General features: G+C 40.3%; 1 protein-coding gene across 5 annotated transcripts in view; it reads right to left on the minus strand.

Annotated features, from left to right (window-relative positions):
• B3GNTL1 (UDP-GlcNAc:betaGal beta-1,3-N-acetylglucosaminyltransferase like 1) overlaps positions 1-27,824 on the minus strand; it is a 301,690-nt gene that overhangs the window by 7,565 nt on the left and 266,301 nt on the right. For all 5 annotated transcript variants that reach the window (XR_014713947.1, XM_084646629.1, XM_084646631.1 and 2 more), the window contains 3 exons: positions 23,436-23,571; positions 10,098-10,166; positions 8,225-8,299 (listed from right to left, as the gene is read on the minus strand). Coding sequence is in view for 4 of the 5 variants with exons in the window: in XM_084646629.1 (XP_084502755.1) it covers positions 8,225-8,299; positions 10,098-10,166; positions 23,436-23,571 (280 nt within the window). In the remaining variant the exon portion in view is untranslated. The remainder of the gene's footprint in view (positions 1-8,224; positions 8,300-10,097; positions 10,167-23,435; positions 23,572-27,824) is intronic.

The following is a 27,824-nucleotide window of genomic DNA, read 5'->3' on the forward strand; positions in this document are numbered from 1 at the left end:
ACAGGTTCATTATGTTTCTTTAGAGACTGCTGAGCTGGGGTGTTGGGAAAGGCCCTTTTTGTGTGCGCGCTAACCATTTCCCATTCCTTTGGAGAGACACCCCTCCCCCCAACTACAGGGACTGCTGGTGTGCCTGTCCTTGGCACAAGGAGCCCAAGACGTGGGGGAAGCTGTGCCCTCTTTTCTCTGGCACACCTAGGTAAGGGCCAGGCACAGGATACAGTTAACTCCTGTGCCGCCTCCCCCGGGTATCCAGTCATTGCCACAGCGTGTCTCCTCCCACTCAGGAGACAAGGTAGACCCCATATCAACAGTGTACACTTTATAAACAGAGCAGACTCTTTCCCTTCTACACAAAATCCCACTCTTTTTTAGAAGACCAGTAGCTTCAGGGCCCTGCCTCTCTCATTTGCTCAGCACCCGCTTCACCTATTGCAATCAATGGTAGTTGAGGGCACTTAGCAGTTTGATGGACTGGGCCCTAGTTCTGCGATTCACTTGAGACCATGTATGTCAGTGGTCTATGTGCAAGACTCCCTGCTCAAGTTAATGGGGAATTCTACATAAGAATGTATGGCTAAGTTATGACCCATGGTCTTCACCTCTCCCAAGCCAGGACAGAGGGAGCTGGATGAGCCTCCCACTGCGTTGTCAGAGTGCTGTATATAGGTTTATTTTCAAGTTCTGTTTTGTTTTTTTAAAACTCAGATGTTAAATTAAGCAGGGTGGTTAAAAGGAATCCCATCATTCCCTGAGCAGCAGGTTGGGGAGCTGAAACGAGGCATGGCTTTACACAGCTGAACTAAAGCAGGAAGCTGCCAGGAAAACCTACTGTATTTCACACACTGTAGCTTTTGGCTTCTTAATTGAGATTTGAAAGTAGAAAAGCCCTTTTCACTTCAAGCACTTGGAATCCAACCTGAGCCACAACACTCGGTGGAATAGAACTGGAGCAAGGAAGGGCATGCTCCTCTCTCCTACTTTGGGCAAAGTAAGAAAAAAAAAGAACGCAAAGCTGTAGGTGAAGCAGGTTTTCAGGTTTTGGAATAGAATTTGGACCATCAAGAGCAAAGATTTTATTCTCACAATGAGCAAAACACACCAGTTCACACACACCCATTTTCTACCTCCACAGAATTGCAGCTATAGCTCTTTGGCCTAAATGTGCTGAAAGTTTTTTACAAATGGAGCAGGGACTGCATAGTGTAGCTTTTCCTTTCAAGAACTAATCTTAACGTTAATGACAAATAATACCAGCATAAGCCAGAAAGGTGCTGTCTGCAAAATCCAGTGAGCAAGCAAGCACTATACTGAGTAAATGGCAGTCATGGAATTTCTACATAAACAATCCATTTATTAAAATTATTTAATCTTCTCAAGTGAGCAGGCACAAACTAGGCATGTTTTGCAACAGCTAAAATCTACACTGGAACGGAAAAAAAGCTCTTCTTGTCCTGGGTCACAAAAGAAAGTAAAACAAGCCTATGGAATGTATTCTTGTACAATATTTTAAACAACAGGACAAGTCTTCAGGAGAAATGCCATCTCATTCCAGAGCACAGGATATTGGAGCCCAGCATAAAGAGACCTTGCCATGATCAACTGTCTCTCCAGAAAAATCTATCAAACCTCTATGGTACTTGATGCACCTGGAGACAAAGGCACCTCAAAAATGTTATCCTCCATTTTTAAATCAATGAAGCCTTAACATGGCTGAAATTATGGAGAGAAGAAGGGGCCTGCATACTAAAATTATGTGAGACAGAGTATTCTTCTCCAGATGTTAGGACAGGCTCTAGGAAAAGGGTGAATGCTAGCTCTTGAGTAAAGGTGAACCTGGCCCTGTTCCAGGATACTGACTTGTGCATTGTGGCAGCAACAGTTAAAGGATAGAAAGAAAGCTGAGAGTGAGAGATAGCCCAACATAGAAAGGATTAATCTTGCAAATAAAATAAACAGAGGAATATAGAGGCTCTCCATACAAAAAGTAGAAATCTGTGCAGATTAAAGGAAATATAGTACTGAGGGCCTATGGCAGCAGGAGAAAGAGGCAAAGGAAAGCAGCATCAATGTAGAGATGCTTTGGAAGGGCTGCTACATGCTACTAAGGCCTCACTTCAGGATTTAAAGGGAAATCGGAGTCAGGCCTCAGACTATATTACATTGTACTGTACAGTCCTACCTTATTGTGCACATTTCATTTATTTAGTTTCATAGTATGTATACATGAAATTTTCCTTTATATTATTATTGACTAGTCCATCTTATGTTAGTAAACATAACTTATATCCCTGAAAAGATGCCAAGAACTTACTACTTCTCTGAAAAGTCCCTCTATAAATGGTACTGTGGGCTTCCATTGCTTACGGGATCTCTCTGACTATAATTCATGAGCACTGTTTACAAGTACAGTAAAAGGAGACTCCTGACAGCTCTGCAAATTCAAACTGGAATGTGACAGCCAAGCTGGGGTTTTTCCTGCTCATTTATCAGGAGATTCTGAAACCCAATTATACAATTGCGCAATCACACTGTTTTCATTAGCCTTCAAGGTTTGCATGTAACAGATACCACTTTTTCACAGTCATTCGTCAGAACAAAACTGCTCTTTAATTAGTGTGAGACCTTTCTTCTATGAGCTACTGAAGGAATCATAGATAGGTAACATGCTTAGCTTCACAATGCTAAACCAGTAAGATGAATGGGTGATTAGTCCTGCCAAGTTTTTGATGTAGGGATAATTGTTTCATATTTGGTTATGTAATTTATATTATGCCCACCCTGTACAGCAATATAGGGGGGAGAAACCTGTCTGTCAATGGGGATGTATGGGTGCAACAGCCCAGGATGTTGAGAAGCCTGTTAATGACTTCTATTTAAGAAAAACTTGTCTAAGAGCTGAGAGGATGTGCTGCTAATTCTGCCTTCCAGAAATCTCTGACAATTGCAGGTAACAAGTTCAGCAGGGAATATCTGGCTAGGTCATACTTGTTGCAAGAGCACATATTCAGATTTGAGAACTGTTACTCTTAAGCATTTCAGAATAGGGTATGTAAGGTTGTTTTATTTGTCTGCGTGACCTGAAACACACACCTGGGCAAAATGATCTGCCCAAATGGTTTGAAAATTTCTCTAAAACAAGCATTTTGTTTCCATATGGCACACACAAGAAAGATGTTCTTTTAGAGGGGAATTTCATGTCTCAAATATAGTAAAATTAAAGAATCTCCTGCTTACATCGTAGTGTGACTCATTAAATCAGTGCTTTTTTTGCATTGTTCCCACTGATTAATTTGTGTCAAAAGCACTACAACGCCAAAGATATCCATGACTATGGAAAAGGCTTCTCATATAATCAGCCTTAATATTAGTTTGTGTTAATTCCCTTCCCATTCCATCACTGATTATATCACTGTTTTTCTGGCTATTGCACCTAGTTTACTCTTTGTTTTTGATGAGCTGCATAACTGTGTCTACAGGCTGCTCTGCTACCTCCAACTCCTTTGTGATCGTCAGCAGAGATGGGATTGTGAAAGCTCAGATCTGACAGCACATTCTGGGGGGAGGTGAATTAAATAAATAGCAGTGAGGTAGGTCTGTTGTTCAGCTCATTTTTCAGACGTGGGCTCCACAGAAAACAAAGCAAGTTCAAACAGTCTAAAAATATAATAAAGACCGAATCCTCAGCTTTATACTTAAGTCTGCACAATATCATCACAGATCAATGAAAGTTCAACATCTCTGCAGATTTCAATCAGTTTAGAAACCATTTCCTGTAGTGGTCAGGTCTAAAGTATGAGGACTTCTTCACACAGGAGACCTAAATCTTTTAAACCACAGTGTGTTACAGGCTTGTTTTGTTTTCGGTGTAGGGCTGCTTTCCAGAGCAGATTAAAAATGACTACCGAAAGGTGTGGTCATTCAAGTCCAGCCACAATAGCACAGCCAGTAAGAATTAGATTTCAATTTAAATCAAGCTCATGCAGCCTCTGCGAGAAGGTGTCATACTAACATAAGTTACACTATGTGTATTGTTGGCAGAAAGAGGGCTGATGGAAGAACACTACATAAAGGTGACCTGCAAAGGCAAAAGGGGAGAGAGAAAAAAAGAGAGGCAGAATGGTCCAGTGGACAAGGCCCTGGAATGGGACTCAGGAAACCACTGAACTTGCTGGGTGACTTTGGGCAAGCCATTTCACCTCTCTGGCTCTGTTTCTCCCCTCCCACCCCATCTTTTGTCTTGTCTGAGAAGACTGCAAGCTCTTTGGGGACCAACCCGTGCTATACATTTGAACAGTGCCTAGCACCAACGAGCCCTGATCTTAGTCAAGGCCTCTGGGCACTATTATACAACAAATAAATAATAATAATAAATAATAATAAACAGGGCTTAAGATCAGGTTTCAATTCCTGGATCTGCCACAGACCTCCTCTGTATCCTTGGACAGTCATTTAAGCTCTCAGTGCCCCATCGTTAATGTGTACAAATTGATTTGAGATCCTTAGAAGAAAGAAATCTCAAAAGAAGCCCTTTCTCTTTTCAATTTAGTCCTTGTCCACTTGGCGGCTATTATATTCTCTTATGGTTTTAATATTGCTCAAGGCCTGTGCAGTGGCCTCTTTCTCTGCTACCTCACTAGCAGAATTTATGATCTCAGCTCCAGTAACATCAGTTTTCAGAGTAGCAGCCATGTTAGTCTGTATTCACAAAAAGAAAAGGAGTACTTGTGGCACCTTAGAGACTAACAGATTTATTTGAGCATAAGCTTTCGTGAGCTACAGCACACTTCATCGGACGCATTCAGTGGAAAATACAGTGGGGAGATTTATATACATAGGGAACATGAAACAATGGGTGTTACCATACACACTGTAACAAGAGTGATCACTTAAGGTGAGCTATTACCAGCAGGAGAGCGGGGGTGGGGGTGGGGGGGACCTTTTGTAGTGATAATCCAGGTGGGCCATTTCCAGCAGTTGACAAGAACGTCTGAGGAACAGTGGGGGGTGGGGTGGAGGGAATAAACAAGGGGAAATAGTTTTACTTTGTGTAATGACCCATCCACTCCCAGTCTCTATTCAAGCCTAAGTTAATTGTATCCAGTTTGCAAATTAATTCCAATTCAGCAGTCTCTCGTTGGAGTCTGTTTTTGAAGCCTTGTGTTGTAATATTGCCACTTTTAGGTCTGTAATCGAGTGACCAAAGAGACTGAAGTGTTCTCCGACTGAATGTTATAATTCTTGGCGTCTGATTTGTGTCCATTTATTCTTTTATGTAGAGACTGTCCAGTTTGCCAATGTACATGGCAGAGGGGCATTGCTGGCACATGATGGCATATATCACATTGGTAGATGTGCAGGTGAACGAGCCTCTGATAGTGTGGCTGATGTGTTTGGGCCCTATGATGGTGTCCCCTGAATAGATATGTGGACACAGTTGGCAACGGGCTTTGTTGCAAGGATAGGTTCCTGGGTTAGTGGTTCTGTTGTGTGGTTGCTGGTGAGTATTTGCTTCAGGGTGGGGGGCTGTCTGTAAGCAAGGACTGGCCTGTCTCCCAAGATCTGTGAGAGTGATGGGTCGTTCTTCAGGATAGGTTGTAGATCCTTGATGATGCGTTGGAGAGGTTTTAGTTGGGGGCTAAAGGTGATGGCTAGTGGCATTCTGTTATTTTCTTTGTTGGGCCTGTCCTCTAGTAGGTGACTTCTGGGTATTCTTCTGGCTCTGTCAATCTGTTTCTTCACTTCAGCAGGTGGGTATTGTAGTTGTTAAGAATGCTTGAGAGAGATCTTGTAGGTGTTTGTTTCTGTCTGAGGGGTTGGAGCAAATGCGGTTGCATTGTAGAGCTTGGCTGTAGGCAATGGATCGTGTGGTGTGGTCTGGATGAAAGCTGGAGGCATGTAGGTAGGAATAGCGGTCAGTAGGTTTCCGGTATAGGGTGGTGTTTATGTGACCATTGTTTATTAGCACTGTAGTGTCCAGGAAGTGGATCTCTTGTGTGGACTGGACCAGGCTGAGGTTGGTGGTGGGATGGAAATTGTTGAAATCATGGTGGAATTCCTCAAGGGCTTCGTTTCCATGGGTCCAGATGATGAAGATGTCATCAATGTAGCTCAAGTAGAGTAGAGGCATTAGGGGACGAGAGCCGAGGAAGCGTTGTTCTAAGTCAGCCATAAAAATGTTGGCATACTGTGGGGCCATGCGGGTACCCATAGCAGTGCTGCTGATTTGAAGGTTTACATTGTCCCCAAATGTGAAATAGTTATGGGTGAGGACAAAGTCACAAAGATCAGCCACCAGGTTTGCCGTGACATTATCAGGGATACTGTTCCTGATGGCTTGTAGTCCATCTTTGTGTGGAATGCTGGTGTAGAGGGCTTCTACATCCATAGTGGCCATGATGGTGTTTTCAGGAAGATCACCGATGGATTGTAGTTTCTTCAGGAAGAAACATCAGTGTTACCATCAGCCAACAAGACAGCTCAGACAGTAGGGTGCAAAAGTGTAAATGAGGATGTTACCTGGCCACGGTCTCTGGGTATTTGACACCAAAATTGTGACTATTTTCATTCTTAATTTCACATCAACAGAAAGGTGATTAAAAGATATTGAGATTCCAGAGGCCATTTCACAAAGATTCCATCTAAGTAGACAAAATTGTGGCTCCAAAAACAGTGTCTTTAAAGGTGCTATGCAGTATAGTGTAGTCTGCACACAGAATACAGTCACTGATAGAGAAAAGTACTGTAAAATTACAGTTGAAATCATGGATCAGAGTTTTCAGAGCAGACAAGATATTGTATAATAGCTTCCTTGTCAGGGCTTCAGAAATTAGATGCACTGTATAATAGGTTACACAGCTGTTTTGTCCTCAGTCTTCCACCCACCATTATGTTTCATATGAAAAATTAAATTAGTTGCAATATTACTAGCCAATGTCAGGCTTAGTACCAACCTGTCTACAGGATAATGCCCTGGGGTACTTGCAGTCTGGTTTTACAACTGTGAAGTACTTTGATCTCTGTACTGACCCTAACCTTGGGGGCGCTAAGGTCAAAGGGGATTATAGGGGATGAGTTTCAGCTAAATAATCATACAAACTGAATAGGTTTTTTAAATGTCTTTGTTTATATGAAGGAAACCTGCCAATATAGTATTTAAATATGTAGCATTAGTTGCAAGTTTCAGTAACTTTTAGTATTCACAGTAAGAGTGTATTTGCTATCATGCCTTTCAGCATCTGATCTGATGCTTTTGTGTTGTTCCTTATTTGGGTTGTGCTATGTTGTTATTTTAATGTAATAGCAGAATATCTGCTGCTCATCTTTTAGTAATTCAGGAGTCAATCGAATGAGTGAAAGAGAAAGCAGTGCAGTCTTTGACTCTCAGCAGTACTCAGACGCAAAAGTGGCTTAAGGATGGGCATGTTGCACACGATAACTTAAGGGCTTGATTTATATAACAAAGTCTCTGTTTCCGCACCCACAGTTTGTGTGCCTGAACACAGTTATGGTTGCAATATTTTCGGTATAAACAAGGGCAAGTGACCAACCATGTCTGCAACATGCAACCACATTTGTGCCCACAAAACTGTACGTCAAAAAGGGAGACCAGATTAAGGACCCTTTAAAGATATCCTTGCTTTTATTACTCTTAATATTACTCCAACATTTCCATTCCCTCTCTGCAATAATCTCTAAAAACAATTTCACAAAATTGGCCTCTACATCTTCGGATGAGTTTTGACTAAAAACTAGGGCTGTCGATTAATCGCAATTAACTCACGCAATGAACTAAAAAAAAATTAATCGCGATTAATCACACAGTTAAATAATAGAATACCAATTGAAATTTATTAAATATTATTGGATGCTTTTCTACATTTTCAAATATATTGATTTCAATTACAACACAGAATACAAAGTGTACGGTGCTCACTTTATGTTATTTTTTATTACAAATATCTGCACTATAAAAATGATAAACAAAGAAATAGTGTTTTTGAATTCACCTCATACAAGTACCATAATGCAATCTCTTAATCACGAAAGTGTAACTTACAAATGTAGATTTTTTTTTTTAATCGCTTGACAGCCCAACTAAAAACACTTCTATAAACCACTGGAAAATGTGTTTTATAATAAAAACAAAAGCACATCCTTAATTAGGGTAATGCTTGTAGATACAGATGTGGTTCATTTAGCTTATGCCAAAAACTGTACTCACCAACTTTACACAGATAATGAAAGGTGGGGTCGCGTCTCTGAAATGTTGTATGGGAATTTTGGGTTTTGGTCTCTCCTGCAAACAATGAAATTTGGTTAGAAGACAAAGGGTTATTTTTAGCTCAGTAATGGAGGTTGCTTGGCATTAAAGAGTGAAATTGTATTCAAAGATCATGTATTAGAATGGCTCAAGTGGTTATATATTCATGCTCATTATTTTGCCTTTCACTTCAAATACAATGTAGTTTCTGGGTCACCATAAACTACTACTTTCTGTAACACCCAATAACTAATTTCATCTTTCATACAATCAGCTTTCTTAACTCCAACCTACAGAATGTTGTTTCTGGTGCACTTTTTTATATGACCACTAATTTGAGATGTATACATGCCGTAGACAGATACACACATGATTTCAGGCCAGAGCTTATTACACAAATATTTCAACTGGATCGTCAAGAATGAAGGGCCCTGGATATTACAAAGTTACTAAACACCTCAATTCCCATTGCCTTCAGCACGAGCTGACGGCATACATCAGCTTCTCAGAGTACTGAGCTCCAAGGGTCTGACTGCCCAGTGAAATCAAGAGCACTGAATCTGGCCTTATGCTTACAGTAGATTCTCGAGAGTGGAGCTAAATTGTTTTATTACCATAAAAATTGATATTGCACCAGGACTGTGACATTTTCATTTTAGATGGTTCATTTACTGCCATTTAAATATCTTCTTCCTTTATCTTGAGTGGCACAAAAACCTGCTGCCTGCATTTTGTCCAGGTGATTCCCAGCTGGGCTAGTGAGAGAGATGTCACCTAGGGAGCATGTTACAATCTATCCTTTGGACTCTTCTTCAAAGAGAAATACTGTGCTAGGTTGAATATGGGTCTATAAATAACCATAAACTTCTTTCTTTCTTTCTTTCTTTCACCATAGATTTTAGCTTTTATGCATCATGGACCAAATCCTGCTCCCACTAAAGTCAGTAGCAAAACTCACTTCAACAGGAGTTTGTCCCCATACACAGAATACATTAAAAAGATATTTGTTTTTCTTCCCCTCTAAACTGACCACATTTTCAGTGACTGCAGTGTGCTCCTGGCTACCTCTCAACTATAGTACAAAGAACTTCCCTTACCTTAGACCTAGAAACTGACCTCTCTCCCACACAGAGTTGCTGTGATCATGCTTTTTATTGGTATAATTTATTGACACAGGAGATGCTAAGTCATGAAACCCCACATCATTCCATTTCCCCTCTCCTACTAAAGAGCAGTTGAATCTTCGTGGAAAACAGTCTTCAGGGAAATAATTCTGCTTCTATAAATCTTCCCTCCCCATCCAAACCACGTAATTCCCTTTCTTATTCTGCATTTCTAGAGATATCTAGATGAAAACAGGATCCTTGTTCCTGAAGAGTCTCTGTTTCTGCCTGCTTATTCCCCACCTGTAGCGATAGCTATTGGTGAGGAGACTGGAGGGTGCAGGATTGCTAACATAAGAGGGGCCAATGGTTTCATTCTAGCATGGGTTGGAACTGACCAAAACTTGTTACCATCTGTTCTATACACTATGTGAAATGAGTTGCTGCTCTCGTTCAGTTCTCAGATTACAAAAAAACACCTTCACAATTGGTGCTGAATGTCACTCTGGCTCCCTACTGTACAGGAAGAAAAACTCCACACGTTCCATTACCCATCCCCAGCACCTAGACCCCTAATTAAATAAATACAGTATGGACTGCATACTATAATTCTTCACTATATTTAAAATTAGTGACCCTCTTTTTGTTGTTTGTCCAATGAGCTTAGAATGTCACTTCTCACAAGATAATTCCAGTTGACAGTAATGGAAAGGACAGTAGTTGTTACTAACCTTGGATTCTTGGTAAGTGTAGAAACCTTTTGCTATTTTTTTTTCATCAACATCACAAAATGCAGCTACCTGGTGAAAACAGAAAAAGGAGACAAAGGATTTAATAAAGCTCAGTACTACCAGCAAATGTCTCACTTGCTGTCATTTCCCCCACTAAACTTGCCCCTCTATTCCCTTTCTCAACTTCACAAAGCCCTCAAAAGGAATCTGATCTTCAGCTTCTCACGAGCCATTCTGAAAAGAGTGTAGGATGGTGGTTTTCAAACTGTCTATGAATCACCATGGTCCACACAGTGACTGCTGGTACTTGGAGGAGTGTGGGCTGGTTACATGGGCCTTTATCCTGCAAATGCTTATTCTTATGAGTAAAGCTGAGCGCATGTATGAGTGAGTGCAAGATTGGGGCGATGGTTCTGGCTCTCCTCCTTGCTTGGAGCTGCTGAATCACATTAAAGACAGCTTTCCGTATTCTATTGTTGAGGCAGACAATTACTGTAGTTTGCCATAGAGGTGTTATGCACCTGGGAATGGGAAAGCAGGTGCTCTGTGTGATTGCCAGTAGGAGGGAAGGTGTTCATGAGACATGCACTCTACTTACATTATGAGTAGGGCTGATCAAAATTTTTCTGTCAGAAACTTTTCTCCAGTGGAAAGCAGGATTTTCTACTGAATGAAAAACCATCCCATTATGAAAAAGTGTGAGAACCCCTGATATAAGCATTGTCAAGTTATAACAGGTTGTCCTTTCTAAAGTTCTAGAATAACCCCCTATGTAGGCACGTGGTGAAAAAAACTTCAATGTCCCCTGAAAGATGTCAGTTAACAAGAAGCATGTTAAACCTCGCTGACAACAAATCCATCATTTTATCCCATTCCTTGAAAAAATGTTTAAAGATTAAAGATTAATTAAAGACTTTTAAAGATAACTTTAAGGTGATTTAGTAGTTCACTGTACACACACATTTTCTGGGACAGATTTCAAACATTTTGCTCATACACACAAAAAAGCTACAGAAAATCTTTGACATACATTTGAATTAAAAAAAAAATCCAGCCTAAGAGACTTCCTGCTGCCAAACACACACATTCAGAGCCACAAGACAACTAACAATATTAACAGCAGCATCAAGTAAGCACATCACAACCTTATGGCTCAGAATAGGAAAGCTTGTTTCTAAAATGTGGCTCAACAATAGACCAGAAATACAGAACACAGAACAGACCATAGTTTGGATTGGACAATTTCAATTCTAGGTGGCAAGTGGCATGCTTTATAGTCACTTGTAATGTACAAGGAACAAAAGCAAAACAAGAGGACCTTGAGCTCAAATTACACTGTAACACCACTAGACAAATGTATCTCTCATTTGCTATCTGGATAACCAATACCTGCACATTTGCCTGAGTATAACAATTCTGAACTAAATATCCATTAACCTACATATGTTAAAACACTATAGAAACTACCTGTGGAGCTAACAGATTTCACCAGATACCTGTGTACAACATGACTGCAATAATACCTGAGAACATTTCTGTAACAGTACAATAAATTCTTAACCACAGTGTACCAAAATTTGGGGAGCCTGTATTCTCACTTCTATTTTATATTACACCTAAATTCATACATTCATACACACCTATGTACTTGTAAACCGCCTTAGAAAATGCAAACAGATTTTTTAAAAACGGCCAAGTTAAACAGATTTAAGAAGCATTGTAAATTACCACAGAAATACTTCGGTTTCTCTTATTGTACACTGTAATGAAGCATTATTTCTGGATGCAAACTTGCCAAATATTTCAAATGTTTCCTTATTTGCATTCCTCACAAATATGCCTGTGATCCCAGTTATATGGTGGCTCCAAAATAAAGCATGGGTTGCCAATAACATTTTCCAGAGAATTTTACAAATGCAGCCTGTGTTCTTTTGGTTTCCATTGCCCCGTTCATGTTACCCTCTCAGGCCTGTCAGAATAAAGCAGAGCATTTGTTTGTAGATATTTAGTTAAGGTCTCATAGAAATCAATTATTCTGTGGAGGGATGGGCGGCATTTTTCTACCCTTTTTATTTTTGCATTAAAAATTGATTAACAAGACTTAAAAACTAGAAAGCTTGAAAATTCAGACAGCTGGGTTTTTATTTCTTAGTCACATAATGTTGCAGAAGGCTGGATTCTTTTCATAGCAGCAGCCACCTCATTTTCTTCCTATGATTAAGATAATCATTTCCCTTAATCTAGTGATCCCCACTCCCTCTGAAGACAATGGAAGTCTTTTCATTAATTTCAGTGGGAGTTACATCAGTCCCATCGTCTATGGCTACACTAGAGAGCTGACAGAGGCGCAGCTGCACTGATACAGCTGCGCCACTGTAATCACTCTAGTGTAGCCACTCTAAGCTGAAAGGAGAGAACTCTCTCGTTGGCTTAATGACTCCCGCTCCTTCAAGTGTCAGCAGCTATGTCAGGGGGAGACTTTCTCCCCCTGATATAGCGCTGTCCACACCAGCGCTTAAATCAGCATAAGTTATGTCACTCAGCAGGGTGGCTAATTCACACCTGAGTGACATAATTTACATGGAGTAAATCAGTCAATCTCCCATTGTTACTCTACTCTTGGTCTGAAGGTGAAAAGCGATAGGGAATTGCCAGCCCTCTGCCCTTCCAAGCCAGGGCAAAATTCCTTGGCAACAGAATTAGGCCCTCAGTGCCTTCAGGCAATTCTCAGACTGAACTTTTTTTCAGTTACAAAATAAAGACTGTCTCATGCAGAAAGTCTTTGGGGTGGAAGCCAAGTACTATCAGTTGGGGCTCTTTTCAAGCCCTAGGTAAAATCACTGTTGTATCAGCCCTTCTATTATAAGCCAATCCGTGAACAACAGAGAAAAAAGATAAATAATAAAGGAACACAGAGTAACTAGAAACATGAGCAGAACATAACAAAATGAGACTCAATGGGGAAAAATACAGCTATTAAAATCTGGAGGAAACTAATCAAACACTCCATGGGAGGCAGATGTTTCTGCTTGGAAAGCAGGACTGCTGGAAGAGCGTGAGGGTGACAATGGACTGCTAATTAGATGAGAATGGAAAAACAAACTAATGGAGTTTCCGTCTGCGAGTACAGAAGCATCACATCACAGACCAACAAGAGGAGAGTCCCCCAGCAATGTCGGTTGTAAGATCACACTGAGAATATTGCACCCAGTGCTGGGCACCTCAGTACAAGAGAAAGATCAACCAACTGGATGGAACCCAAGAGTAAAGCAGAAGTGATTAAGGAGCTAGTGGGATTGATGTCTGCAAAAAGAATTTACACAGTGACTGATGGGGGTAGGTAGGACATTGGCATGTGATAACCATGATCAATTACTTGAAGCCAAAACACTTAAGGTCCAGATTCTAGCTCTTTGAGTTACTCTCTCAAATGCACAAATTAACATAATTTTCATTCCTGTGAGCTCTGCCCCAAACACTCCTCCATATTTCAGCATGTAAAGAGTCTGTGGAGTGTCAATTACACATGTTATAGGAGAGCCAGGATTGGGCATGGTAGTGGCACCCTAAACTTTCCCTCTGTGCTTCTCTTCTGTGCGGACAAGCCATGGGATGGGAGCCATCTGATTGTGCAATAATCTTCTAAGGTTCCCCATTACATGAGGAATTTAAAATGGAAGTGTACAAACCAATGGAGAATACTTGTAGGGAACAATTATGTGTTTCCCATCTCAGTTTGTGTGGCAACAGGCTAATGTTTCCTTGCCAAATTTAGGATGCACATTTTATGTCTTGGTACTTTGCATGCTGCATTTACCTGCTTTCAAACTCTTCACTTCCCTGCAAGAGTTAAGTTCCCCCCACCAAACTTTTTTGCACTACCAATGGCAATAATGAATGGTATAATAGGGTTAATATAACAACATTTAACAAATATAAAAGACGTCCCATTACTAGCAGCGGATCATATTTGTTAAACTTTGCTTTACTATTATCTCATTATTATTCCCTCTCCTAGTGCAAAAAAGTTATTGGTGGCGGAACTTAATTCTTGCAGGAAATATAAAACAATACCCTGGATTTCTGTTCCAAGGACCTGAGCTATCTTTTTTGCAATATCAATGCTGTTATGGATAATTTATTTAATTATTTTTCCAACTTTGTGATCAAAGAATAAACTGTTCACCTTTCAGCTAAGATAAAAGGAAAAGCATAATCCAGGATTAATTCCCAAGGAATGAAGTTGAAAATTCAACTCCAGACCCTGAAATGAAGAGCATTATTGTGCTGAGCATCAGCAGGATTTTGTTCTTAAATAACTACAAAAAAGTCTTGATCTGTCCATGGACTGTATTTATAGCCACTCAGTGTTATGTACCCAACGACCTTTCCTGTATGACTAGGGTCCTTGACCAGCATATTACCTCCCCCATGTACCAACTATGGCCACTACCTGCTGCAAAGTATAAACACCATGTGTTGGCCACACTACACATCCAATCCTGAGGTCATCTGACATATGAAAGTCCCAGTAAAGGCAATAAAAGAAAGCATGAAAGAATCAAGCTAATACAATGTATGATTTTACATAGCAGGTAAGTATATGAGACAAATTTCCCTTGGAAGATGGGTTGATTCAACCCAAATTAAAGTTTTCTTTCAGAAAGATGAATGCCTAATACAGAGGTATCTTTATATGTAACTTCCAATGGTTTTAGGCAGTTTAAACCTGATAACTATAGTACTGTAAAACACATTAGCCTTGAATAGGTAATTCTTCCACTGGGTTATACACCATGTGGGTGGTCCAAGAGACAGTTGATTATTTTTCTGCCACTACTATTTATTTTTTAATTTAAAAAAATGTGTGTCCGGAAACTGGATACAGAACTTGCACCCAACTGTTTATGCAATAAGCAGAACTCAGAGCATCAGGCTTACATGACCTGTTTACTTTAGACTAATAGGCTTAACACAGTCTCTTTATTTATTTTCCTCCACCAATTAATTCCAATCTTGTGTCTTTTACGAAGACCATCCGTGTCTGCAGTACTGTATCCTGGGGAGAAACCTATGAATTATAAAATAATGTAATGACTGAAAAATACTCTCAAGCTGGATCATAAGTAAATGAGTTAGTTACTCTAAGGCTTATTTACTGCTTTCAGTTGGCTCAAAAGCCAAAATAACCATTATTAGGAAACAACAGAATGCAATATTGCAATGGCTTCTGAGTATCTGTGATTGATTTATCAGATCACTCTTTGGTTGTAAGAAAATGAGAGAGTGGCAAAATATTTTTTGTTTTGATTGTCTGTGTTTTACTCAAATCTTCACAATTCCAAAAGAAAAAAAAAGATTGCTACTTTTCCAAGCTAAAATATAGGAAGGGAAAAGCACAATTCCTGCAGCTACACATAAGTCATCAGTTATACAGTTATTATGAGAAACAGTGCTTTATTGGCAGGGCTTACATCATATGTAAACAAATGTAGCATTAAAACCAAACCAAAACACAACACTCTTTCACAACAAAAAATCTATCTGGACCAAATTCCAAAATCCTAACTCTGACAAATCTCCCACTGGGGGAGATATTCCACATTTGGGGAAGAAGGAAACATTTTTCTGGCAGGTTGTTTTTAACAAAAATGGCAGTTGTTTGAAGGCGGTTAGAGACTAGAAATGTTAGATAGTGCTGCACACCCACCTTCTGAAAATCAAGACTCTTTAAAGTCTCTCGAATTGGGGACCCCAAAATTGAGGAACCCCAAATCACTAGCTGCTTTTGAAAATCCATCTAGGGTGAGAGTTTCTAGTGAAGACAATGCTTAACTCTGCTGCCAATGAAGTCAGTGGGAGTTTTACCATTGATTTCAATGGGAACAGAGTTGGGCCAACACTGAGCACTTCCTGGAACCCCCAATACTAATATACAGTACAGGAAATCAAGAGGATTCGCCTTGGAATATATTCATTATTATTATTTTTGCAAAACTAGTTTTTTGAAAGTGTCTAATAGTTGTAACAAGATGAACAGTAGCTCATTTCATACTTGATGTGCCTTCTGATTTCTTGTTCACTACAGGAAATGGCTTTTTACACTTTCTCCTCTGCTCATCATTGTATTCAAATTTCCAGTGGTAAGGCCTATGCAGAGTTTAGCAACCTAAGAACACTACTTTTGTTAGCAGGGTGTTCTTCACAGTATTTTCTTTCCTCAAAATTATATTTCACTTTGATAATGAGCTTGATATCAGTTGCAATGTGCTTTACATGTAGGCTGATGATTTCCAGCATGCTGTGGAACCTGATTATAGCAAACTGGGACAGTGAACTCTACAATGAAGTACAATGACTTTGCTACTTGATTTTCTCTACCACCTCCCTAAACACTGTGATGCACAAGAAATACAATGCTAGCTATAATGAACCTCTATTGCTTTACTGTAAGTTAGTCCCATGTGAATAAGCCTTAGAAAACTGTACAAAACACTTACCAAGTCCTCTCTAGCACATTTTCCCTAGATCATATATTGCAGAATTATGATAGGGGATTTTATTGCCTGGGCTCATGCATCTTTCATATATTTTAAATCTCTAATGAGCTTCACAATCTTTCTCTTTGTTCCAACTTCTTACACTGATAGTTGCTTGAAGGCCTAGGGATTATTTTAATATACTTTTCTGGAAAAGTAAAATCTATTCTTTTCACGCACCTCAGAAAAAAATAACTCAGAGTGTAAGCACCATAGTATAATAAAAGAAAGTGAAGTTAATCTCAAACAAAAAGAGACACCATGCCAGATGTACAGGCCTTCCAGTCTGTCTCAACTGGAACCACAAAGCTAATAAGCATGACCATTCTTACACAAGATCCAAAGATCATAATCAGCATTGAAGTGCCAATCTCATTCCACCTGTTCATCGTTACTGCTGAACCACAGGAAGGCGGTGTGCCTTTTAATTCCAAGCATGTGCTTCATTTATCAGATCTGAGACACTGCTCAGTTACAGACAGCATTACTTCCCCTCAACACATATAAATATAACAATATCCCTCATCAGAAGGCTGCAAAACCACTTGACTGCCAGAATCCAGTGCCTATGTTGCAGCCAACATACAACGTAAACACCTCTAAGCATAAACACAATCCCTTATTACATGCAACAAATAGCTCCATTCACAGAAAACAGCTTGGGACCCACTGGTAAGTTTCTATTCTCCAGAAATGGAGGACGGCCTTTGGTCACTTCTTTAGCAGCCAATTCCTATTAAAAATATTGAGACTGCTTCTTGTGCCTCTGTCTGTCATCTCCTCTAGTTTGTTTTAACTGATTCAATAGCTTGAAAACCCAAGCCTGACATGCGATGGCCAAAATCATTAAAATGCTTTGAAACAGATGTAATACCTTCTCTAAAATTACACTCTTGTGGTCTGGTCTTAATCACTGGGCTACACAGGCACGTTACCCTATACAGGAAGGGTCTGTCCAACATAAAAGTTGTACCAGTATAGTACAGTTAAAGTGGTAAAACTCCCCTAGTGTGAGCGCAGTTATATAGGCATAAAAGTGCTTATTCCTATAAGGGACAGAAAATAAGCTACACGAGGTATCTTTCTACAATTATAGATAACAAGGGGCTTGTACAAGTATAACTAGTTCAGTAAAAGAATCAGATCCCAAAAGAAGAGTTATGACAGTTTTGGAATAGCCTTCCAAGGGAAGCAGTGGGGGGAAAAGATCTATCTGGCTTTAAGATTAAACTCGATAAGTTTATGGAGGAGATGGTATGATGGGATAACATGGGTTTTGGTAATTAAATATTCATGGTAAATAGGCCCAATGGCCTGTGATGGGTTATTAGATGGGGTAAGATCTGAGTTACCCAGGAAAGAATTTTCTGTATTATCTGGCTGATGAATCTTGCCCATATGCTCAGGGTTTAGCTGATTGCCATATTTGGGGTCGGGAAGGAATTTTCCTCCAGGGCAGATTGGAAGGCCCTGGAGGTTTTTCGCCTTCCTCTGTAGCATGGGGCACAGGTCACTTGCTGGAGGATTCTCTGCTCCTTGAAGTCTTTAAACTACGATTTGAAGACTTCAATAGCACAGATATAGGTGTAAGGGTTTTTTTTGTAGGAGTGGTGGCTGGGGTTCTGTGGCCTGCGTTGTGCAGGGGGTCAGACTAGATGATCATAGTGGTCCCTTCTGACCTAAATATCTATGAATCTATGACAGTAATATTTTCAATTGCAGACTAGGCGTAAACTGCAGTCACTGTGCTGCAGAATCTGTCCTGTAAGTGCTTCAGATACTGAGCATCATAATAGTTTTCAAAGAGATTTCCTTGCTATCTTTAATTCATAAGTCATATTTCTGTTAAGTTAATAACGTGGATGTTGGAGGCAGGGAGTCTCCATTTCCAGGCTCTCCACACCTGGGTTTTACTGAAACTTGTACTTCTTCCCCATTCTTATTTCCTTGTTGCCATCTCTCTTTAAGCTCTCCTGTGAAACAGGTTCGTAACAGCGCGATTTGTTGCTTCACTAAAAGCAGGGGTGTAAGTTTGGTTTCCTCTACTTATATCTCTAGAGTCTCAGTTCTCCCCTTTTCACTCTCTGAGGCCCTTCATATATTTTAAATATTTTGAAACCACTGCAAAAGTTAGAAGTTTTCTGAGCCTGTAGTACAGGTACAGGACTGTAGTCGCAGCACAGACAGATGACCCTGTTACTGATAAACCACAGCACCTTGCAGATAAAAAAGGTCAGTATCAGACTCAAACATATTAAGTGGATAGATAACATGCTACAAAGAGGGGGTTCACAAGATACTTTCCTGATATGCTATTGATGAAAAGGGTTGTCATACAGAGGCTTTATGGGATTGGGTTAGCCATGGTATTATGGGCGCACTTCTAAAGATGCTCTCCCCTAGTAGCTTAATTAGCGTAACTAGAGCAAGAGCTTATTCATTGCTTCTCTCACTGTTTTTCAGTTAGCTGCTTATGTGCTGTTCTCTTTGGAACACTATTTCCAGCTGTGGCTTTACGGAATAGTACAGAAACAGTGCAAAAGTATTCCTTTTAGCTGAGGTTTGACAAACAACAATAGAATAGACAAGACAGCACCAAAAAATCCCTCTAGGCATACATAGCATCCCAGAAACATTTGGTTTCCATCTTCAATTGCACATTACAGACAAAACGGATGTGTTTTAAACAAAAAAAGGTCTGTTCAGTTTCACTCATGCAGAAATGCTAACACTACCCCACTGTCAACTGTTTGAATCAAGAAGGGTAAAGTCAGGAAGCAGCATTTCCTTAAGAATACTGAGATACTGGCAATCAATTCATTAAAAAAAATACTAGTTAAACAAGTGTTGTTCCTGCTAGGTTACTATCAGGCTAGCATAAACACTGAGCTCTGAATTCATGCCTGGACTCTTTGGAGACAAAATATTATTTCTTTTAATCACCATCACATTCTTAGGGAGGAGAGGAGGATATTAGCTAGGTGTCCTTTTTCTTTAGGACATTACCACAATGCCATTTCAGACTATTTTCAAAACACAATTGGATAACATTTTGCAAGTATCTCTGAACAAAGGAAGACTGATGCTTCCAGAAAATGCCAAGTTCCGTTTCTGAAGCAGTAGTGCTATTAAGTACACAATTAGTATACTTTTCAAATGCTTCATATACATCTAATAAATATAGGATATCCCACTCCTAAGTATACCAGACACATCCACTGCTTCAAAAGCTCAGGAGTGGCCACATTATGCTTTTCACTGGACAGCCCAAACTGATTAATCCCCATAATGAAAAGTCAGACATATTTAAATTTTTGCATTGCTCCAACCAGAATCTAATCTATAAATAAAATATTCACAAGTGCCTACATGACTAAGAAGTCTAAGTCCCATTTTCAAAATTGAATTATACACTACAGAGTCTAATTTTTAATGAGGCGATAATACTTTAATAGTAATAGGATACAGCAGTAATAAAGTTGAATATGGGTACAATTTTCAAAAGCATCTAAGTGACTTAGGCCCTAAGCATATATGTCTAAAAGTCATTAGCATACAGGTGATGTACCAGATTCTACACCTATTTATGCGAACACAACTTCATTGAAGAAAATGGTGTTGCACTGGTCTAGTACAACAGATTTTGTTGTTAATGTTCTATACTAAAGTAGGCTATTTTAAATAGGTGACACATTTTCATTTGGACCTTCACTTAGTATTATGATTCAGTACCTGACTATTTGGAGATTCAAGAACATGGAATACCACTTTCATGTCTATAATCTAAACCATACTAAATCTTTCGGATTACCCTGTAAAGATAATTTCCCTATATCACCCTGAAAAGATCATTTTATGATTTTAGGCCGTAAAAGGTAAAGCAAGAATTATTTACAACCTCTGAGCTTGTGGAATTTTGTTGTTTAAAGTCTTTGACAGATTTTTGAGGAAAAGTAAAGATCAGATACTTTGGGTACTTTTCTCTGTTGATTTAGACAGAATTTGATCTGCTTTGAGTCAGATATAGCAAACTATAGTAACTTGTCTTTTTAAAGGCAGGCAGCATGAACTCATGAATATTGCTTGGTATTCGGAGTCAGGAGACTTTGGCTTTGTTCCAAAGCTTTGCCATTGACTTGCTGTGTGATCCTGAGCAAGTCACTTTGACCCAAAGTTTGAAAAGCATCCACTGATTTTGGGTACCCAGTCTGAGACACCTAAGCATGTTTAAAAATCAAGCCCGAGAATCTACAACGGCAACTGAAACCAACTGAGATAGCTACAGATACTTTGTTTTAATTGCTAGTTGACACTCCCTCTTAAAAACTGCCATGACATGCCTATATTTTACCAGAATTTTTCTGCAGAACACCACTGAAATGAATCAGACAGTAGTGTGCATTTGGCATGTACACCTGCAACAGGCAAGTGTGTTTCCTAGATGTAGTGGGTATAGCATTTAGTAACAAATGGGTTAATGGCTAAAGCCATGTTTCAGTACCCAGGGACAGCATACTGAAATATGCTTAATTACAACCTTGACAGAAGCAAAATAATATCATGGTCTGAAGCACTGCCAAAGCAAACATGATACAAAGGTCAGATGGAAAGAACATCAGGATTCCGGTTAATTAGAAGCACATCAACAGTGCTAGAGTATTGCTGAAGCAGGGCTGCTCCATACTGCACAAGGGATAAGTCTTAGCTTCTCAGCAGCAAAACAGCTCAAACAATACCATGAACATTTTCTTGCCCTTTTCATCTATTTTGTGATGGCATCCTCAAGTTATCACTGTTTCCTACAGCACAGGATATTAACTTCTATAGAAGTAGGTGTCACTTGCATCACAGAATTAGAGAATCATTCTATCTTAAATCCAGCTGCATATTAAATTGGTTATATATACATATTTAACAAAGCTAAGGAGGAGATGGGTTGTAACACAGACACCACAGACTGTTTTCTGGTTTTCATTTCAGAAGTTCTTGCTTTTGTGTAGTGTCACCAAACACCCTCCCATCTCTTACCTATGAAATTATTTCCTAATTCATACAGGGCCATCAGCTGGAAAGTGTGGTGAACTTGAGAGAGTCAGGGGAATTCACACAGCACTTTGCAAAACACTGACGATATACAGAGTGCCTTTTTATAGAAACCTCACAGACTCATGCACACTGCATCGAGGAGCCAAGATGACTCAACACTTTGAAGCAAACTGTTCTGTCCTTTTTACTGAAGTAATTTTTCTTATGTGCCCAGCATTAAACTTCTCATTACTTGCAAGTTACTTTACCCACTGCCTCATTCACAGATAAAGAAGGATGGCACTGGAAGCACATTCAAGAGATCGGGGTTCAATACCTGCTACCACAGACTCCTTATGTGACTGTCTCCCATTTCCACCCAATGAATTCAACTGTGGGTGTACTCATTTGTTTTACTTTCTTACTGGATGTGTGTGGTCTGAGGACCACTGGATTAATCAGGTTCTCATGTTTTCATTCTCTTGTCTTCCTTCCATATTTTTCATTAAAATTGATGTTTCAAGACCATTTATAGGAAACAGACATATGACATTAACCCTGGAGCCTTTATCTCAAAAAGTTATAAGACAACAAGAAAATGATATGAGAGCAAGGTATTTTAATTCCCATACAAATCTCTCCTGAGCAAAATTCTTTCATTGCCAATTCTAAGTAACTACCATGTTCGGAAAGAAATGCATTATAAATTAAATCCTATATTCATATACAACATTTTCTCCTCTATGTTTAACAATCATGATTTCTACTGGGGGATATAAAGTGTCTATTCCACATAACACAAACCAGATTATTTAGCACGTCATGAGGCCCTTGTCCAGGATTCACCTCAGGACAGAGATGAATGTTATGCACATATGAAACATTTCAAGCCACGATATTTTAGTACAGTCCCACCCAGAAAGGCTTTTTTCCTTTAGTTCACCTGGAACTGCTAGGTGGTGTGAAGCTTATACAGCAACAAGGCCATGAGCTGTGACATACGGTCTGATCATTTATTACATGCAGTCATCAACAGGCAAACACAATATAACAGTACATCAGTTGGAAGAGAGATGAATACCATGATTTAAAAAAAGATAGCAGCACAGCTAACACACAGACTGGGAAACTAAGTACATTTTTTAAAAATGCTAGGGGGACACATTATGCTACAACAGTGGTTCCCAAACTTTAACAGCCCGCGAACCCCTTTCATTACATTGTGAAATCTTGTGAACCCCCTCCTAAAAATGAATATTTCCAGGGATTTAAGTTTAAATTTCCCCCCATTCCGTGAGGCTCCTGCTGCTGGACCCCGTTGACCGCCCTGGTCAACTGAGCTCAGGCTGCAGGTCCCGCTGACCGCTGGGGCTTGGGCTGCCAGCCCCAACTGCCTGGCGCCGCTCTCCCTGGGGCTCGGGCTGCCAGCCCCGCGCAGAGCGCTGGGGTTCAGGTGGCCAGCTCCCCTGCTGATGGGGGCGGGGCTCGGGCTGCCAGCCCCAACTGCCCTGCTCCGCTCTCCCTGGGGCTCGGGCTGTCTGCCCTGCAACTGGGTCCCACCTGCTGCCTCCAGTGCCCAGGGTCCTCTGGCTGCCATGAGTGAAATTTGTCTGGAGAACCTCCTGTAACGTTCGGAGAACCCCCAGGTGTTCGCGAACCCGTTTGTGAACCACTGTGCTACAACACCCTTAACTATCAAGGAGCTAGTAGGAAGGAGAGAAGAAACTGCGCTTTTTACAGCTTTTACCCACACTTGATTTTCTTGACATCTCACCTTTTTCTGATTAGCTGGTGATAAGCTTCTATAGAGCTTCCTGCCCTGTTTGCCAGCATTCCAAATGGTGAAAGATGTCCAGTGCTTGAGGGCTCTGTCTTCCAGAAACCTGACTCGGTGATTCCAGATGGTTCCCCTGGGGAATTGGAAAAGATGTGAGTCTGGCCCCTAAATGGATTAACAATGTAAGAAATAGCACTGTCAACACAGACTCACTCTTGATGCAAAAAGCACACTGAAAGATCACACTAGCAACAATTCCAGTGGAAATTAATTCTGTGGCTGGAAAAAAAAATCTCTTGTTTAAACGTTAAACTTGTTATCTCTGCCTCTGGGGGTGGGAGACTATGTTCTATTTACAGTATTCAGTTCATATGCCATGCTCTTTCAATTCACACTGAAAGATTTTGAACACACTAGAGTCACAACCTACATTTCTTCTAAAGCCTAAAATATATTCATGAGATACACAGTAACTTCTCACTTAATGTTTTAGTTATGTTCTTGAAAAATGCACTTTAAGAGAAACGATGTTAAGCGAATCAAATTTCCCATAACGATTAATGTAAATGGGGTGGAGGGGGAAATTTTTTTCATCAGACAGAAGACATTATATGCATATACAGTATAAATTTTAAACAATTTAAAACAAACAATGTAATACAGGTATAAGTTTTAAACAATTTTAAACAAATAATTTAATACTGTACTCAGCAATGATGATTGTGAAGCTTGGCTGAGGTGGTGGAGTCAGAGGTTGAAAGAGGGTGGATCATCCGGCTGCTCCTCTTGCTGTTCTTTCCAAAGTGCCAAGGGGTGCTCAACCCAAGCTCTGCTTCCACTCCACTCCTTCCCCCGAGGCCCCACCTCCACCCCCCGCCCCACCTCTTCCCACCCCTGCTCCACCCCCTTTCCCCGAGCACGCCATATCCTCAAAGGATGGGTATTTATGTTACTAGAGAGAGTGTGCATGTGCACACACGTGTATATACACCCACCCACACATTTTTATCTGGATGGTACACACATATAAAGTTGTTATTGACAGGTTTTGACTACCATGATCTCAAACTTCTGGAATAATGTCATTCTTACCCCCTTGTTCTTAGGCCTGTACAGCCTCCCTATTTGCTCCACACCCCAACCCTTTTTTGGCAATTTCCTTCAATAACTGAGGGTGGAACATGCAGTCTCTGCCCTGAAAGATATTGTTAATTGGTCTTCCAAAAATGGCTCCCACGTTTCCCAAGAAACTAACTCAGGGCCCAAACCTGTGAGGTTCTGAGCACCTTCAACTACACTTGAGAGAGCTCAGCGCCTCATGGCAATGGACAGTAAAATGAGACAGGTCTACAATGGTCCAAAGCTTTTTGCACTGGGTCTCAAAATATCCAGTAGTGGAGCCTACTGCCATTATATACTCATTCTACACAGCATGAATGTTACTGTTTTAGGATTCAGAGTAGCAGCTGTGTTAGTCTGTATCCGCAAAAAGAAAAGGAGTACTTGTGGCACCTTAGAAACTAATAAATTTATCTGAGCATAAGCTTTCATGAGCTACAGCTCACTTCATCAGATGCATGCAGTGGACTTTAGGATTTTAGGAGTAATAACAAGAGACTTTGACTTGAGGTAATTCTTTTATAAGATGATTTTTTTAAGATAGCTCACAAAGATGTTAGGATTTTTAAAAAAACATACTATTACAATTAGGAATACTTAAGTTTGAAAACCATACCGCTGAGCTGAATCCAGAGGTGAAAGTGGGCCGGTGTGGCATACTGGTAAGAAATGGCCACCGGTACGGGCCTGTGCATAGCTGACGTTAAAGCCCCTTTTGCCCCCCAAGGGCCAGTGGGGTGGGGCCTGGCGATTTATAAGGGCCTGGGGTTCCCTGCTGCTGCTGCCAGGCAGGTGCCCTAGGCCCTTTAAATCGCTGCCGGAGCCCCAGGCAGCGCAGGCCGGGCAGTGCTGAAGGGCTGGCTGGGGGAGGCTGACCCCCCCCAACCCCACCCCTTATAGGGGCCCGGAGCCTGGCTCCTGTACCGGTAAGACTTTTAAGTTACTTTCACCCCTGGCTGAATCAAAATAATTGAAAAGACATCTGGATAGTGAAAAGCTATATTTAGAAAACTGAAATGTTGATAGTTCTCCTGAATATTACGGTATATAAAATTCCTTCTAAATAATAAACTCCTACATTTCCCTTGACTAGTTTCTAAAACCCTAAAGTGTTCTAATTGAAAACATGACTCAGATATCAAATGTTCTGCTTATATTTAGGTTTTCCACCTAACTATAATTTCTTTCCATGTTACTTAAATATAAAACCACTCCTTAGCCTTTACCATCACCTTGGTATTTTTTTTTATTTTTTTTTTTAACATATAAGAGCCTCAACGTTGCCTTTCAAGATGTTGTGCCTCTGAGCACTGCTAAAATATAGCAGAACTAGTTGCACCATATAAATACAGCATTTTTCCATGTACTAATTTCCCACAAGTTAACACCGTGGACATTTTCTAGGGCTTTTAATGGATTGATATTTTAGAGTTTTAGATATTTTAGCCTTAAGAAGTCCAAAAATATCTCAAAGTGCAGAACTGAGGGATAAAGGAGCTTTTAGTGCTTCTACTCTGCTCTTTATTTGAAAAGGTGGACTTAGCCCTGCCATTCCCAACAGTTACAATGTTATTCTTTAAATGCAAGTGAGTGAGGCTACAGGAAGGGGGGGGGGGGTGAGAGAGAAAGAGATCAGGGCAGAGTTATTTTCTTCTTGAGCAGGATTTCTCTTTCTAAATGATACTCCCAACAGAACATGTTCGGTGTCATAAAATACAGCTCCCTGTTACTAGACTGTTTCAATGAGTGAGTTACAGTGGTATAGTATTAAATATCTTGAGAGTCACAGTAACTTCTTGCATTAAAATGGTTTCTTTAAAATTATCTATGATGAAGAGTTGAGCTATACCATAATCCTTTCTGAGTTTAGAGTGTGACTCACTTTCTCTTTTAAGTGCAATTTTGAACCACACCCAACTTTGCCAAAACCAAATTGACTGACCAAATTTCTCAGGCCTAAGGAGAGTGGGTTGCTGTTTGTTGAGGGAAGATGAATTTTGATGTTTACTGGACAAGGAATTTGTGACTTGTTCTTTTTGGCAGGGGAGACAATGAGGGACGGGACCAACATAGCTTAAAATGGTCTGGTCTAGAAACTGCAGATGTGATTTGTTCATTTATTCTCAATGAGATTCGTGCCCTGGAGGGGTTTTTTTTTTTTTTTTTGGTAGGCTGGGTGATTAATTCTCAAATTGTTCATTTTAAGATTTTGTGCACATCTGGGAACTCTGAATTCTCTACAGACTCTGCCAGGCATATGCTTAACTTGAAGTGCTCTGATAAACCTGCAGGATCAGCCTGACAATGATTTGTTAAAATCTAAAGCCAAACCTGCCAGGTTGCAGGATGTGAAGTTCAGCTTGAAGCAAGCTTTGAGGAAAAAATGGTTACTTACCTTCTCATAACTGTTGTTTCTTGAGCTGTGTTGCATATGTCCATTACACTGTAGTTGTGTGCGCCTCTTGTGCACTAGTACCAGAGAGTTTCCCTTGCAATACTTGTAAGGGGGGGTCCTCCACACACCACCAAGCTCCTTGTGTCTCAAAGTGAGGGAAATAAAAGGTGGTGTTGCCCTGCTCTTCCTTCAGTTTCTTCACAGTGGGAACCGATGATAGCCTCTGTGATGTTCGGGAAGGAGAACGGGTGTGTAATGGACACATGCAACACATTTTGAAGAACAGCAATAGCAAGAAGGTAAGTAACCATTTTTTTCTTTGAGTGCTAGCATGTATCTATTACTCTGTAGGTGACTCCAGGCAGTGGGTCTTAGAGTCACATCAGAAGAGGGACTGTAGGACTACCCTGCCAACATTGGCATCTTCCCTAGTTGCAGCAGACAATGTGCAATGTCTGGTGAATGCATGAATCGAAGGCCATGACACTGCTCTACAAATGTTCATAATTGGGATGTTTGCCACAAATGCTTCCAAGGTTGAATGTGCTCTGGCTGAGTGTGCCATAAACTTGCCAAAAGGCATTATTCCTTTGGCAGCATAACACACTGTAATGCAGCTGGTGATCCATTTTGAGAGTCCCCAAGTTGTGACTGGATGACCTCTCATGTTCTGCGTAAGAAACAAAGAGCTGGAAAGAAACCCCAAAAGGCTTTGTCCTATCTAGGTATCAAGCCCATGCTCAACAAATATGTGGAGTCTTCACTCTCCCTTGTACATATGTGGCATCAAGAAGAAAACTGGGAGGCAGATGGACTGATTCAGGCAGAAATCAGAGACCAAGAGAAATTTAGGATATGGTCTAAGCTGAACC

This window comes from Lepidochelys olivacea (assembly GCF_965140295.1).
Source record: "Lepidochelys olivacea isolate rLepOli2 genome assembly, chromosome: 14".
NCBI lineage: Eukaryota > Metazoa > Chordata > Testudines > Cheloniidae > Lepidochelys > Lepidochelys olivacea.